The 15,511-nt window shown below is 44.2% G+C and overlaps 1 protein-coding gene across 1 annotated transcript in view; it reads left to right on the forward strand.

Moving 5' to 3' along the window:
• Positions 1–8,040, forward strand: part of trarg1a (trafficking regulator of GLUT4 (SLC2A4) 1a) — a 47,585-nt gene extending 39,545 nt beyond the window's left edge. Inside the window, exon 3 of the mRNA XM_072469648.1 lies at positions 4,333–8,040. Within this exon, the coding sequence (XP_072325749.1) occupies positions 4,333–4,343 (11 nt within the window). The 3' untranslated portion in view covers positions 4,344–8,040. The remainder of the gene's footprint in view (positions 1–4,332) is intronic.
• The last annotated feature ends 7,471 nt before the right edge of the window (positions 8,041–15,511 follow it).

The raw sequence follows: 15,511 nt of genomic DNA on the forward strand, positions 1-15,511 counted from the left end.
TAATAAAACTGGGTTGTACCATCTGCAACCGTGTTGGTTCATCTGTATAGCGGAACACCCAACACGACACTACCCACTACATTTCTCCCTCCCCCCCCCCCCCGCTCGAACATACATATTCCAATTAGCAGTCACCAACAAACAAACAGAATAAAAAATCCACCCCCCTTACAGAATTGTATCATAGAATTTACAGTGCAGAAGGAGGCCATTCGGCCCATCGAGTCTGCACCGGCTCTTGGAAAGAGCACCCTACCCAAGGTCAACACCGCCACCCTATCCCCATAACCCAGTAACCCCACCCAACACTAAGGGCAATTTTGGACACGAAGGGCAATTTATCATGGCCAATCCACCTAACCTGCACATCTTTGGACTGTGGGAGGAAACCGGAGCACCCGGAGGAAACCCACGCACACACGGGGAGGATGTGCAGACTCCGCACAGACAGTGACCCAAGCTGGAATAGAACCTGGGACCCTGGAGCTGTGAAGCAATTGTGCTATCCACAAGGCTACCGTGCTGCCCCATTGACTTCCAGAACTGGCTTACAGAACTTGACTTACAGAACTGAGCAACGCCCCAAACATTGATACAGAAAGCACTCCATGTACAGTTCAAAACGAAAATAACTTTTACAGAATCGATACAGCATTACCCGCCCCCAGAGTTCAATGTCTTCAGTTACCTGCCAGCCTTTTATCTTTAACAGAGTGCATCGCCTCGTTCGGCGATCCAAAATAATGCTCCTGACTCTCAGAGGTGACCCACAAACGAGCTGGATGTAGCATTCCAAACTTCACCCCCTTCTTGACAAGGGCCGATTTTACTCTATTAAATCCTGCTCTTCTTTTGGCCAGTTCCACACCCAGGTCCTGGTAGATGCGCAGCCCGCTGTTTTCACACTTGCAGCTCCGTGTCTGCTTGGCCCACCGCAAAATCTGTTACTTATCCGGGAACCGTTGCATTCGCACCACCATCGCCCTCGGCGGCTCATTCAAACGCGGTTTCCTCGCAAGCACTGTATGCACTCTGTCCACTTCCAAGGGTCAAGCAAAATGCCCCATCACCTATTAACTTTTCAAGCATACTTGCCACATATGCCCTCGTGTCCGATCCCTTGCTGCCCTCCGGGACGATGATCCTCAAGTTCTGTCTACGGGACCTATTCTCCAGGTTCTCTACCTTCTCCTGCAGCCTTTTCTGGTGGTCCTTCATCAACCCCACCTCCGCCTCCAGCGCGGTTAGCTGGTCATCGTGCTCGGCTACCTTCTCCTCCATCTTCTCAATCGCCAGTCCGTGGGCTTCTAGACCCTGTTCCACCCAATCGATCGATGCCTTGATCGGGTCTAAACCTTCCTTCTTTTGCTTGGCGAAACTCTCTGAATGAATTTCACCAACTGTACCGCTGGCCATTGGGCCGCCAAGCCAGGATCCTGCACCTCCGCCATGTTTTGCTATGCTGTAGGTTCTGCACGCGCCTTCTTTTCTCGGCTATTTCTTCTTATAAGACCACTTCTGGTCCACGTCTCCATATACTGGTGGGGGATCCCTCCTCACTGTCTCACTCGCCACTGACCTTTCTAGTAAAATTCCACAAAAATCGGGAGAAAAGGTCCGTCACGAGTGGGAGCTACCAAATACGTGACCTCCTACTGCATGGCCGCCACCGGAAGTCCCATCAGCCATGATCTTATTGAAAGGCGGAGCAGGCTCAAGGGACCAAGTGGCCTTCTCCTGCTCCTAATTCATATGTCCGGATGTATTAATCATTTTAGTGCAGAAGGGAAATATTTTGTTTAATTTTGTTTTGTTTTTACTGCCTTTACTATTGTGGTATTATCATAAATGTAAGAACTGCAAGGGTTAATGAAGTGTCTAGAGTAGCCACTGAAGGGAGCTACAGCTACAAGTATGTAAGGCATTGATGCTTAGCCTTGGGGAGAATGTGCAGAAGTTAGCTAGAGAGAGTCAGAAGTACAGATAGTGTGAGTAAGAGCAGATCATAGTTTATATCAGTATAAAGGTTAGTTGTAGATGAGTGTAGTTAATAATCAACTGTGTATTCTTTAGGAGTATGTGTCAAATCCAAATTAGTAGTGTTAATAAATTTATAGCTTTGTTCAAGTTAAAGCTATGTTGTGGTCTTTGTGAGCACTACGCCAATCATCCTGAATTTAGCAACACAAAGAACACCACAACTATGAGGTTGCAAAACCTTTTGTGGACCAAGATCGTTTTGATGTTGCACTACAAACTATTCTCGGGTTGAGATGTTAACAATCACGTGCAGTGACAGGAAAATATAGCGCATGCCCCACGTTAGGGTGGTTCCAGACAGGTATTGTAAGAGGTCATCTTCAGGCAGTTTCATTCGACAAAGATTCTGGGAGTTGGACAGAAAGGAAAAAGAAGAGGGCACGAGCTTGCGTTGTTCGTGACTATTGATATGTTATATTCAAATGCTGGCATGTTGTCAGGGAAAAGTTCAAACTGCATTTCTGGCACATCCAGTTGACACTAAATGTTACATTTATATTGGAGCACTGAAATCAGCTGGCAGAAGTGGGATAGATGCTGACCTCTGGCCCAGATCAGTGGGATCTAGCCAGAAACAGACTTGTGAAATAAATAACCTCAGCTCGTTTTATCCCAGAGAGGTAACATGGCAAGCCTCCATGAAATTGTTTGTACACCAGATAAAGAGTGGGTATCTCATGGAGGAGACATCGTGATTTTTATTGTCGCATTTAAGAACTAACAACTGTGCACCATTAACTCTAATATAACAGAGTACACTAAGGAAAATTTCTTAACTATATTTGAAGCAACAACATCTCAATAGCTCATGCTGCAGTGTACACACACAACCTGATATTACAAAAATAGATACAAAATTCAATAACGCCTCCTACCTAACTTAACAGTACATACAAAAGATTATCAGTGTTCACTATTTTACATAAACATGTGCTTAATATTCTTATCCGTGATTTCACTGCAGAGGAAATCGCCTATTCTATATATATCACTGATTAGTTTTTCCAAAATCAAGTTAGATAAATAAAATGTCCCAGAGGACTATAGGCTGCTCTCTCCTTTGAGAGAGACAGCTGGCTTGTGGTGATTTAATCTGAGGGTCACCACAGCTCAGGCAAGGGGCAAGGTTGAGAAGGCGGGGCCTTCATGAATAACCTCAGCCAGTACGCAGCCAACTGAGCTAATCGATCTCCCAAGTGTGATTGAAAGGACTGATTTTTTTGAAGAGTTCAAATGACTAAGAGAGATATCTGTTTTTATGATGACCTAAGGGCAGGCACGGTAGCACAGTGGCTATCACTGTTGCTTCTCAGCTCCAGGGTCCAAGGTTCGATTCCTGCTTGAGTCACTGTCTGTGCGGAGTCTGCACGTTCTCCCCGTGTCTGCGTGGGTTTCCTCCGGGTGCTCCGGTTTCCCCCACAAATCCCGAAAGACGTGCTGTTAGGTAATCTGGACATTCTGAATTCTCCCTCCGTGTACCCGAACAGGCGCTGGAGTATGGCGACTAGGGGCTTTTCACAGTAACTACATTGCAGTGTTAATGTAAGCCTACTTGTGATAATAAAGATTATTATTATTATTTTGTCAATGGAGCTGGTGGTGTCTGAAATCTAAATGGTTTTTTTTTAGGGCCCAATGAGCCAAAGGACCCATTTCGAACTGGGTCTTCATGAAGCCACTAATGTGCCTTGGGTAACATTGTTGGCAGCGATCGGATGGCTCAGTGTGATGACATTCCATCTCCGCATGCAGACCGTTCCATTTTAACACCAAGAAATGAAACAATTGCTATTTAAAATCATGCTTTGCTTGAGGCCATTCCGTCACATCCTGTCACTTAGTGCGCTATGGCTCTTTTCCACGTGCATTCCTCGATAGGACCTTTCCCTTGTGCGCCCACCCAGTTGTCTGCAATCCCAATTAAAACCAGCCTCACTGCGTCCGGTGCCTGAACGTTCACTAAAAATCCAGATGTTCCCGACAGCTGCATTCAGCTGCCAACCACAAGATCCGTCAGGAACCGAGCGGCACAAGTGACGATCTCATGTGATGAAACCTCGACCAGTCTTTTACCCTATATCACCGGGGCCCCACCATGTTACCCGGCCTCCCCCACAAGAAAACAGATTGCCATCGTTTTGAAATCTAAACTCAGCTGAACCCTGCTGACCATCTGATAGTTCCTCCATTCATCACAACATAACCAACAGAACATTAGAAACAGATATGAAGCAATGAGCTAGAATGTGCTTTGTTGAATCATTTCAAATGTCTTCTTTATGTTTCTTTCAGTTTCTGCATAGAAAATATGCCACGCAAGCAAGAGGGTTTTGGATTAGTTCCTTGTGGGACATGACTAGAAGAAGTCCATCTCTTTATGGAAAATGCGGTTTATCAACTCCAGGACAAGAGGGTCTCCATCGAGGGCTACACAGCCAAATCCACTTTAGCTTAATGTGCACCACTTGCAACTCAGCGTAATGAGTGCCGGAAACAAAGTTCCTTTTCAGTTGACGTCTTACAACAGATTTCAAAGCTACTCAAAGCCAACTCCAACGAGATACCTGAAAATAGAAGAGCTCTGCAGAATCCTTCTTGTTAAGAATGGCATAAATGCATGCGCCTGAAAGCAGAGAAACCTCTCACCATTTTAGATATGATTACAAACCCCTTTCCGTGCCATTCCACGAAGACTGCGATTTTTGTCCTCTTTTTGTACAAAAGGAAAGGACAGAGTGTTGTCTACAGAGCTAAAACCTGCCAGTGGCAAAATATAAAGCAAATCGCGGGAGAAATGGAGACAGGAAGCCAAGAATTGAAGATATTGGAACAGGGAGTGGAACCAACATTTATATCTTTGGTTACTTACTGGGTGTTGTGATGCAAGTTTTGGTAAATAGCAGGATTTTGTACTTTTTATGAAACATCTGTTACTTGCATGCGGAATATGAATGCATAACGATTAAATTATGTGGTTGAGGTACCTTGTGGGTGTGGATTTAATGGTCATATTCTCTGCTGTTGTATTATGCTCATTTTTGCGGCTGCCTTTGCCAAAGAAGAAATGGGTGTTCTCCAAATATGTTAGTCCCTTCTGATTCGTTTTGCCATTTTCACAAAATGATGTTTTTTAAATGGCCAAGCAATTTCTAGGCCACAGAAACATTAGTTGCTTGGCAATTTATTGGGAATTGAATAAATTGAGGAAGTCCAATTCAAGGGACTTATGCTTAAAAGTAGTTGCACGTCATTTTAAAAGGAAGGTTTATTTTTTGGAAGTTGCCAAATGGGCTAGTCTTCCCACCTAATTTATATTGAGTTAGGAACTGGCCCAAACAACAGTTCTGAAAATATAATATTTGGAACAGGGGCTAGGAATTTTCTTTTGGTGTAATGAAAATTAAATACATTCTGATTGCAACATTTCTTTAAACTCCATATAAACAAGCCATTACAAACTTGACAAGTTAAATAAATTGTGTGTATAGAAGATTACACATGGAGTTAAATCTGAAGTTTTTACTGAATCACTCATGCTTAATTAAGCGACATTTGGAAGCGACCTAATTGCAACCATTTGTTAAAGCTGTTCTCAAAGTTGGGCGGATTGATTTCTCCTACCCCCATTAATTGTTGCCCCCCCCCCACCCAAGTGGGCTGTTTGCTGCACTGTTGCAACTGTGCGCACCTCACAACCTCAGCATGTATCATGGCTCCACAGCCGGGATGGGGAGTCCTGCTATAAGAGTAGCAATGCGCTGACTGGTACCATAAGTGGACTGTATATAAATGTCCACCTCCATCATTCCCATTGGACATTCATTACCGAGTTATGGAAGGCTAAAGGTTTCATTTACTCTCAGCTCTCAAATTGCATTTTAAGCCCCCAACGTGAAATTCCTCTTTTGTAATACATACCGGTAATTTTATTTTAAAAACCTGCCCTTGTGGGGTACGTGGGTGACACACTGGGCTCAGATGACACTGAGACTTTCAGAGACTCATTGATATCAGTGCCACTGATAATCAGCCACTCCGCAGGATGGCGCAATAAAGATATTAATTTGTAATTCCACAGCAGGATCATTGAAGTCATTAGTGTTCACAAATGTTTGGCTCGATCACTGTTCCTTGTTTTTTGAGGGGAGACATTACAGAGGCCAAAACCATCCTTGCCCCTTTAAAACAGATTAAACAGACTGCTTTAAGGTCAATGATGGCTCACGGGATTGGTATATAATGCAGGTTTCCTAGATACATGGTTTGAATTCATTCAATATCTTAATAGAGAACCTCACTGGCCATTTATTGTATTTTACACTCATTTCATACCTTTCATGTCTGCTTCTTCCATCTATTGTTTACTCAGAGATCCATTAACGTCCACATATTTCCTCGAGAATCCAGATATAAAATACACTTTAAGCCTTAATGGCTTCTTCCCTAGAGTCAACTCTCTGCATATATTAAACTCGGTGCAGGATGTATTGCAGGCTGCACGACTGAAGCATTAAATAAACATGACTCACAAAACATTATTTCCTGGCAAGTCAGTCACCATTTTTAATATCCTTTTTCTTAAAGATTCACAAAACACATTTGAACAAACCAATAAGTAGCAATACCACATTAGATTGGATCTCATATTGGCATGAACCATATCTGGGTGGGGGGGCACTAAAGGGCAGCTCTTACACAGCTGAGTAAGAGAAAAGACTTGTTTGATGGCTCCTACCTCACCATTCACTAAAACCTTTTCTTCTGTACCAATGCCGTTGGTCTAAATTCTCTTTTCCCTGTATCCCTCACTACATTAAAATCAAGTCTTGCTGCTCTGTCTCTTTCTCTGATTCATTCTTCTCTGGTACTACAAAACCATCCTCAGACCGCCGTCCTCTCTTATGACCTAAAAGTTCTAGTTTGACAGCAACTAATTACTATTTCTTGACCTTACTCATCCCTCCTGCCAGTTTCAACATTGATGCTGTGCTGCCAATATAGTTTTCGGTTCTTCAATAAACAAGGGATTCGCTCCAAATTACCAGAACTTTATGAGCTGATTGTATTTCTTCCAACATTCAGATTTGCTGCGTCATCCTAAATGACTGCTAGATAAAGCTGGGGTGACTCGGATTTATTGAAAGAATACATTGCACTTCTCACCCAACTGAATGTCATAATTCGGTAAACATGTATTTAATTTCTAAACATTCAAAATCTTCGGGATTGGAACTAGTTGATAAAAAGTACATGATAGTTTCTCAACCCTTCAAAAAAATCATTTGCACAGTGGCAGTTTAGCACAGTGGGCTAAACAGCCGGCTTGTAATGCAGAACAAAGCCAGCAGCGTGGGTTCAATTCCCGTACCGGCCTCCCCGAACAGGCGCCGGAATGTGGCGACTAGGGGTCTTTCACAGTAACTTCATTGAAGCCTACTTGTGACAATAAGATTATTATTAATATTATTGTCCATAACTATACACTAAAGCCGGTTTGTTAATTGTCACCATGAAACACCATCCATAATTAAGACAGAAATTTCCAGCCACATAGCATCGAGATGTTTTCATTTATTTCTGCACCTATCTTTAGACTTTGCATATTGCTGTAGGAATAGTCTAACTTCAATGTTGATTTTATTACATTATATCATGATTACTGCTTTACTGCAATCAATGTATAAGCATGAACATTTTCTATTATATAAGGTTGTATGACCAAATCTTTGGGTGAATGGCTGAATTCACACAGCAACTCTGCTAAAGCATGAATCCGCTGGTATCTTTGACCTGATACTTTGATGTGTCTGTTGACTATTTTCTTGCAAGTTGAAAAAAAGGAAAACTCTGTACATATACTTATTTTGTATAACTTTGCATGGGATGGAATAAAATGTAACATGCATGGTTACTATTTGTGAATTACATTTGACGTACCTTAACGAAAGCAAATTTGCTAATGTGTCCCACCAGTACACTAATAAAACTTCAAACACAGAATCAGTGCTTAAAAATATGATTATCTCAAACCAAAAAAACTTTGCAAATGCTGGAAATCTAAAGCGAAAACGTAGGAAATTAACTCTGTTGGGTGCCAACCCTTTATCAAAACATTATTACAATCATTCTTAGTTGACTGATAATGACACCATCCCATAACCATTAACGATCCAGATTTTATCGAAGCTCACTGTCATAATGCAGCAAATCTGACAGCAACCTCTGGTGTCCGCACATGCGCAGTTAATTGCAGAAATTCCCAAGTTGCTGTCAGAGTTACCTTCTCAGTGCTTGTAGATGGACTCAACACCAAAATCACTGGAAGGAGGGAAGTTGGGGTATATACCCACTAGTTCATCAGTAAAGATATCAGAAAAAGTTAAGCTATTGCATTTAGGTCTAAGTGAATATTTAATGGCATGTTAAGTGACATAATGGTCAAACAACTTTTCTGTCTTTGAAAATTTAATTTTACAAGTGTGGGGTGTCATTGCTTCAGAAATTAATTAGTGTTGCAGAATTTGCTTTTACTTTTTTAACCTCTCCCTTTTGTACTATCTGTCTTTCCGTGTCTTTATTTGGCATTCTGTACATGGATTACATCTAATTCATGTTTTCCTTGCTTTACATTCTGTAGGGGTAATTTTATTCTGCAAAACAGGCAGGTGGGAGTCAGTTGAGATTTAGGGCTAGATTCTCCGGTCCCCCAGCCATGTGTTTCTCGACCTCACGCCGTTCACTGACGGCGGGATTCTATCTTCCCGCCACATGTCAGTGGGATTTCCCACACCATGCAGCCAGGAAACACTCTGCAGGTTTCTAAATCTAGATTCTTTAAATCTAGAAAACCTGCTTTCTAGATTTAACCTGGGCTGGTTGGGTTTCCTGGTACTTGGAAAACCCAGCAGCCCAAGGAAAGCCAGAAAAGCTTCAGGGAAAAGGTTAATGCCTTTGCAGCACTGCACATGGGCCAGGAGTAGTAGCAGTGTTTCCAGCCACCATACTGCCTTCGTTCCTGCTGTTGAACCACTCCCACTCCAGGCCCTGCCATTGGACCAGGCCTCCAGATTGGAGATCTAGGCTCTATGCCCCTGGTAATGCAGCAGCAGATTCTTTTACCTGCTTCTCATGTTTTAGCCTCCGCCAAAGTGTTCCATCCACATATGGAGCCAAGCCTCTCAATAAGACTGCCTTGCATGAGTGGAATTTGGGAATTACAGGTTCACAGCATGTGGAGAAACATTGGCCAGAAATGTTTGCCCACCGGGCATGTGAACTCGGCAGGCCCAGATGCGCATGTAAAACGCGTTCCCTGCCACGATCTGTCCCAAAGCGAAATTTTCCAATGGCTGGCCAATTAGTGTCCACTCAGCATGAAACACGCTCTGTAAGAAGCTGAGCATGCTGGGGAGGGCAGACATCAAGAAAAGGGATGGTACAGGCTGGGGCGTCTACTATGCTCCCTCAGGGGGACAGCCTCTGGGTGCTGCAGATCTGTGATAAATAAATAGTGACTGTAAAACTATGCAGAGTGTCTCGACAGCACATTCAAGTAGGGACCTCTGTTCCTCAGACCCCTTAAAATTTTTTATTTCAGCCCTGACGGTTCACGCTGCCCTGGATCGAGGTGGCAGCTGAAACGTAAAGGCCGTCTGGCCAATCGGCCCAGGCACCAACCATAAAAGCAGATGGGCCATGTGAAATTGTATTCAATTGACCCTTTAATGAGCTGAATTGCCTGCTCAATTGTCGCTGGGCGCAGTTCTGACAGCTACGTGCTCCTGCTGAGCAAAATATTGCGTGAGTGCGCAATGATGTCAGGATGCACGCCTGATTATTTTCTCAAGCAACTCCACGCGCTTCTGGGTCGGTCAATGTAAAATTCTGGCCATGGACCCTTGGGTTTCCCTGGCAAAACTTATCCCATTTTTACGTAGCCCACCCCTTTAGATATTGGGGTTCACGTGTCCTCGTGAAGATTCTTCACCCTGGTTGATTGAAGAGCCTTCCTGTTCCTTGCACGGTCAAAAGATGTCCCAAATTCCATATTGTTGAGCATTCCCCGCTGCACCAGACACCCGATTACAGAGTCTTCACTCTGAAGCCCACACTGCAAGGTGAACAGCCAGCAGCAGTCCTTCAGCACCGACCGTAAAATCCAGGACAGATCCATGTTTTGTAAATGTAGCAGAAGGCGGCGGAATGAATTGAAACACTTTCCTTTCCCCTCATCATCTGGTATTGAATCCACTCTAAGCTAATGGAATGAAAATTTCATTCTGATAGCTGAAGGGACAAAGGCAAAATGAGTTTGGCAGTTTCAATTCAGCCCCCAGGGAACACAAATCCACAGAGCATAACAGCTCTCAATTCAGTTTCAAATTGGTCATTCAAGCTCAGAATCCACAGGATGGTTGATGGGATAAATGTGAAAAATATGTTACATTGGTGCAACCTGGGTATTTTTTCCCCCCCAAGGTCAGATTCCAGTGAATTGTCCAGGCTGTGTTGGACTATACGATTCTACGTTTACAGCCTGATCCATGAGTACGTGACACCATGTACAAAATCTGGGAATAAAAGCTTTTTCCCCAGTACTGACACGTTTAAAAAAACATTTTAAGTACCCAATTCTTTTTTCCAATTAAGGGCAATTTAACATGGCCAATCTACCTACCCTGCACATCTTTGGGATGATACCCACGGAAACACAGGGAGAATGTGCAAACTCCACCACATGGACAGTGACTCGGGGCCGGTGATCGAACCTGGGTCCTCAGCACCGTGAGGCAGCAATGCTAACCACTGCGCCACCGTGCCGTCCTTGATACAGTGTTCAATGTCATTCATTACACATACAATATTGGACCGTATTTGAGTAGTGTGATCAGGAGGTATATAAATTCAAGTCAGGTTTTTTCACCTTTTATACATATAATGTCCACAAAAATGCTTTTTGCGAAATTAAGGGAATTGCTGCCTGGTCTTAAACAGTGGATTGATTTTACTTGGTTACCGTAAGCCCATTACTTAATTAATAATTATCTGTGCAGGACAGTAAACAACCTCTGCAGTCCGTTGTTGAAAATGCAGTCAAACATTTGTGCTTAAAATTTTAATTATCTCGTAAATTGAATTGAGCAACCAAATAGTGCCACAGAATGAGAGCTTGGCATTGTAAAAATTGAAGTATTACTTGATTTTGAATTAATAGAAATAGGAACAGGAGTGGTCCATTCAGCCCCTCACACACACTCTCTCACTCAGACTATGGCTGATCTGTGCACCATACTACACAAATTAAGGTTTCAGTAAGTTCATCAGAGTATATGACTGTTGAGTATTATTGTATACTCGTATCCAGCTGCAACAAGCTGATGGCTTTTTGTTAAGTATGCCAAATCCATTTAAAGTTTGGTATTGAATTGCACAATATTGTGGTACTGACCCACCAATCACCCACCGACCACGGCAGAAAAGGCCAGGGTTTGTGTATTTAAGTGGAGCCAAACTGTTCACAGCACAAGTTTTTCAAAATACTAAGTTTCCATTTTGTGACATTATTTGTGTGGCTCAATTCAATTCACAAGTTTTTCACAGCATGCCAAGTCTTAATTATTATCACACAGCCTCTCTAGCATTGGAAAATTCATTTTATTAGCATGGAGTCTCATTCCTTCAAAATGTAATTGTTGGTGTTATTTTTAAATAGTATGTTTTATTTAACTTTTTCTTTCTGTCTCTTTTATCTCGCGCTCCCTCTCTCAGAATCCTGGGCGGGATTCTCTGGTCTGCGCTTTCCTGTGAGGCACCACCCCCCCCCCCCCGCCGGCAGCGGGATTCTCCGTTCCCACAGCCGGCCAATGGGGTTTCCCATTGTATCCACCCGACACCGTCGGGCAACCCGCGGGCGTGGGTGCGCTGCCAGTGGACTGGAGGATTCCGCCAATCAAGAATTCCGCAGCCTCTCTTTCTTTCTCTCTATTTTACTTTCTGTATATGATTTTTCCATCAAATAAGTATTCTAATTCATACTTCCTGGTTTACGCTCTGCCTGTCTCAGTGAGGATTCTTCAATCTGATTGGTTGAAGAAACACACTGCTGTTTGTATTTCTCACAAAGAAAACAGGTTCCCTATTGGGAGTGCCCTACTGAAAATGATCTCTCAGAACATTAAATTGCCGCTTAAAAGAGAAATATCTGCAGGCTGCAGTAAACAAATTGAATAGCAAGTACCATTCTTCAGTCACTAACTGAAAACTCTGGGACATATAACCCATATATTAACATTGCATCGAGATACTGTGTCTGAAGTACTTAGATTACAGCTATATGGGGCAGCATGGTAACATAGTTGTTAGCACTATGGCTTCACAGCACCAAGGTCCCAGGTTCAATTCCTGGCTTGGGTCACTGTCTGTGCGGAGTCTGCACGTTCTCCCCGTGTCTGCGCGGGCTTCCTCCGAGTGCTCCGGTTTCCTCCCACAAGTCCCGAAATACATGCTATTAGGTAATTTGGACATTCTGAACTCTCCCTCTGTGTACCCCAACAGGGTGTGGCGACTAGGGTTTTTTCACAGTAACTTCACTGCAGTGTTTTTTTTTTTAAATATGTTTTTATTAAGAATTTTTCAACAAGATTTTCCACCATACAAACAACCTTCCCCCCCCCCCCCCCCGCCCCCCCCCCCCCACCCCCGTAACAAAGAAAAGAAAGAAAGCTTGCGTGGCAAGACATGAACATGGCAAGTCAATAAGATACAGAACTTTGTACATTGGATTCTTCCCGTACATGTCAGTTTCCGGATCATTCATGTGTTTTCTTGCTCAAATGCCCCCCAGAGAAACCCCCCTTCCCCCTCCTTCCCTCCCCCCCCCCCACCCCACGAACGATGTCCCCGTCTTCCCCCCTCCCCCCTTGGGTTGCTGCTGCTGTCCGACCATCATCTAACGCTCCGCGAGATGGTCTAGGAACGGTTGCCACCGCCTGTAGAACCCCTGCGCAGACCCTCTCAGGGCAAAATTTATCCTCTCCAACTTGATAAACCCTGCCATATCATTTATCCAGGCCTCCTCGATGGGGGGCTTCGCCTCCTTCCACATTAGCAAGATCCTTCACCAGGCTACTAGGGACGCAAAGGCCAGAATGCCGGCCTCTTTCGCCTCCTGCACTCCCGGCTCGTCCACTACTCCAAATAGTGCTAGCCCCCAGCTTGGCTTGACCCGGACTTTCACCACCTTAGATACTGTTCCCGCAACTCCCCTCCAGAACCCCTCCAGTGCCGGGCATGACCAAAACATATGGACATGGTTCGCCGGGCTTCCCGAGCACCTCCCACATCTGTCCTCCACCCCAAAGAACCTACTCAGCCTCGCCCCCGTCATATGCACTCTATGAACCACCTTAAATTGTATCAGGCTAAGCCTGGCACACGAGGAAGAGGAATTAACCCTACTTAGGGCATCAGCCCATAGCCTCTCCTCAATCTCCTCCCCCAACTCCTCTTCCCATTTACCCTTCAGCTCCTCTCCCAAAGTCTCCCCCTCTTCTTTCATCTCCTGGTATATCGCCGACACCTTGCCCTCTCCGACCCATACTCCCGAAATCACCTTATCTTGAATCCCCTGTGCCGGGAGTAGCGGAAATTCCCTCACCTGCCGCCTCACAAACGCCCTCACTTGCATGTACCTGAAAGAGTTTCCCGGGGGTAGCCCAAACCTCTCCTCCAGCGCCCCTAAGCTCGCAACCATCCCGTCAATGAACAGGTCCCCCATTCTTCTAATCCCTGCCCGATGCCAGCTCTGAAACCCCCCATCCATCCTTCCTGGGACAAACCGATGGTTGTCTCTGTTCGGGGACCACACCGAAGCTCCCGTCGCACCCCTGTGCCGTCTCCACTGCCCCCAGATCTTTAGCGTTGCCGCCACCACCGGGCTCGTGGTGTACCTTGTCGGCGAGAGTGGAATGCATCCCAGAGTGCTAAAAGTGATGGCTAGGGAAATTGCAAATGCACTAGTGATAATTTACCAAAATTCACTAGACTCTGGGGTGGTCCCGGCGGATTGGAAATTAGCAAACGTGACACCACTGTTTAAAAAAGGAGGTAGGCAGAAAGCGGGTAATTATAGGCCAGTGAGCTTAACTTCAGTAGTAGGGAAGCTGCTGGAATCTATCATCAAGGAAGAAATAGCGAGGCATCTGGATGGAAATTGTCCCATTGGGCAGACGCAGCATGGGTTCATAAAGGGCAGGTCGTGCCGAACTAATTTAGTGGAATTTTTTGAGGACATTAACAGTGCGGTAGATAACGGGGAGCCAATGGATGTGGTATATCTGGATTTCCAGAAAGCCTTTGACAAGGTGCCACACAAAAGGTTGCTGCATAAGATAAAGATGCATGGCATTAAGGGGAAAGTAGTAGCATGGATAGAGGATTGGTTAATTAATAGAAAGCAAAGAGTGGGGATTAATGGGTGTTTCTCTGGTTGGCAATCAGTAGCTAGTGGTGTCCCTTAGGGATCAGTGTTGGGCCCACAACTGTTCACAATTTACATGGATGATTTGGCGTTGGGGACCAAGGGCAATGTGTCCAAGTTTGCAGACGACACTAAGATAAAAGTGAAAAGATAAAGCAAAAAGTGCAGAGGATACTGGAAGTCTGCAGAGGGATTTGGATAGGCTAAGTGAATGGGCTAGGATCTGGCAGATGGAATACAATGTTGACAAATGTGAGGTTATCCATCTTGGTAGGAATAACAGCAAAAGGGATTATTATTTAAATGATAAAATATTAAAACATGCTGCTGTGAAGAGAGACCTGGGTGTGCTAGTGCATGAGTCGCAAAAAGTTGGTTTACAGGTGCAACAGGTGATTAAGAAGGTAAATGGAATTGTGTCCTTCATTGCTAGAGGGATGGAGTTTAAGACTAGGGAGGTTATGCTGCAATTGTATAAGGTGTTAGTGAGGCCACACCTGGAGTATTGTGTTCAGTTTTGGTCTCCTTACTTGAGAAAGGACGTATGGCACTGGAGGGTGTGCAGAGGAGATTCACTAGGTTAAATCCCAGAGCTGAAGGGGTTGGATTACGAGGAGAGGTTGAGTAGACTGGGACTGTACTCGTTGGAATTTAGAAGGATGAGGGGGGATCTTATAGAAACATATGAGGTTATGAAGGGAATAGATAGGATAGATGCGGGCAGGTTGTTTCCACTGGCGGGTGAAAGCAAAACTAGGGGGCATAGCCTCAAAATAAGGGGAAGTAGATTTAGGACTGAGTTTAGGAGGAACTTCTTCGCCCAAAGGGTTGTGAATCTATGGAATTCCTTGCCCAGTGAAGCAGTAGAGGCTCCTTCATTAAATGTTTTTTGTTTTTTTTAAAATATTTTATTGAAAATTTTTGGTCAACCAATACAGTACATTGTGCATCCTTTACACAATATTATAACAACACAAATAACAATGACCTATT

Source organism: Scyliorhinus torazame, chromosome 12, assembly GCF_047496885.1.
Source record: "Scyliorhinus torazame isolate Kashiwa2021f chromosome 12, sScyTor2.1, whole genome shotgun sequence".
Taxonomy (NCBI): Eukaryota; Metazoa; Chordata; class Chondrichthyes; order Carcharhiniformes; family Scyliorhinidae; genus Scyliorhinus; species Scyliorhinus torazame.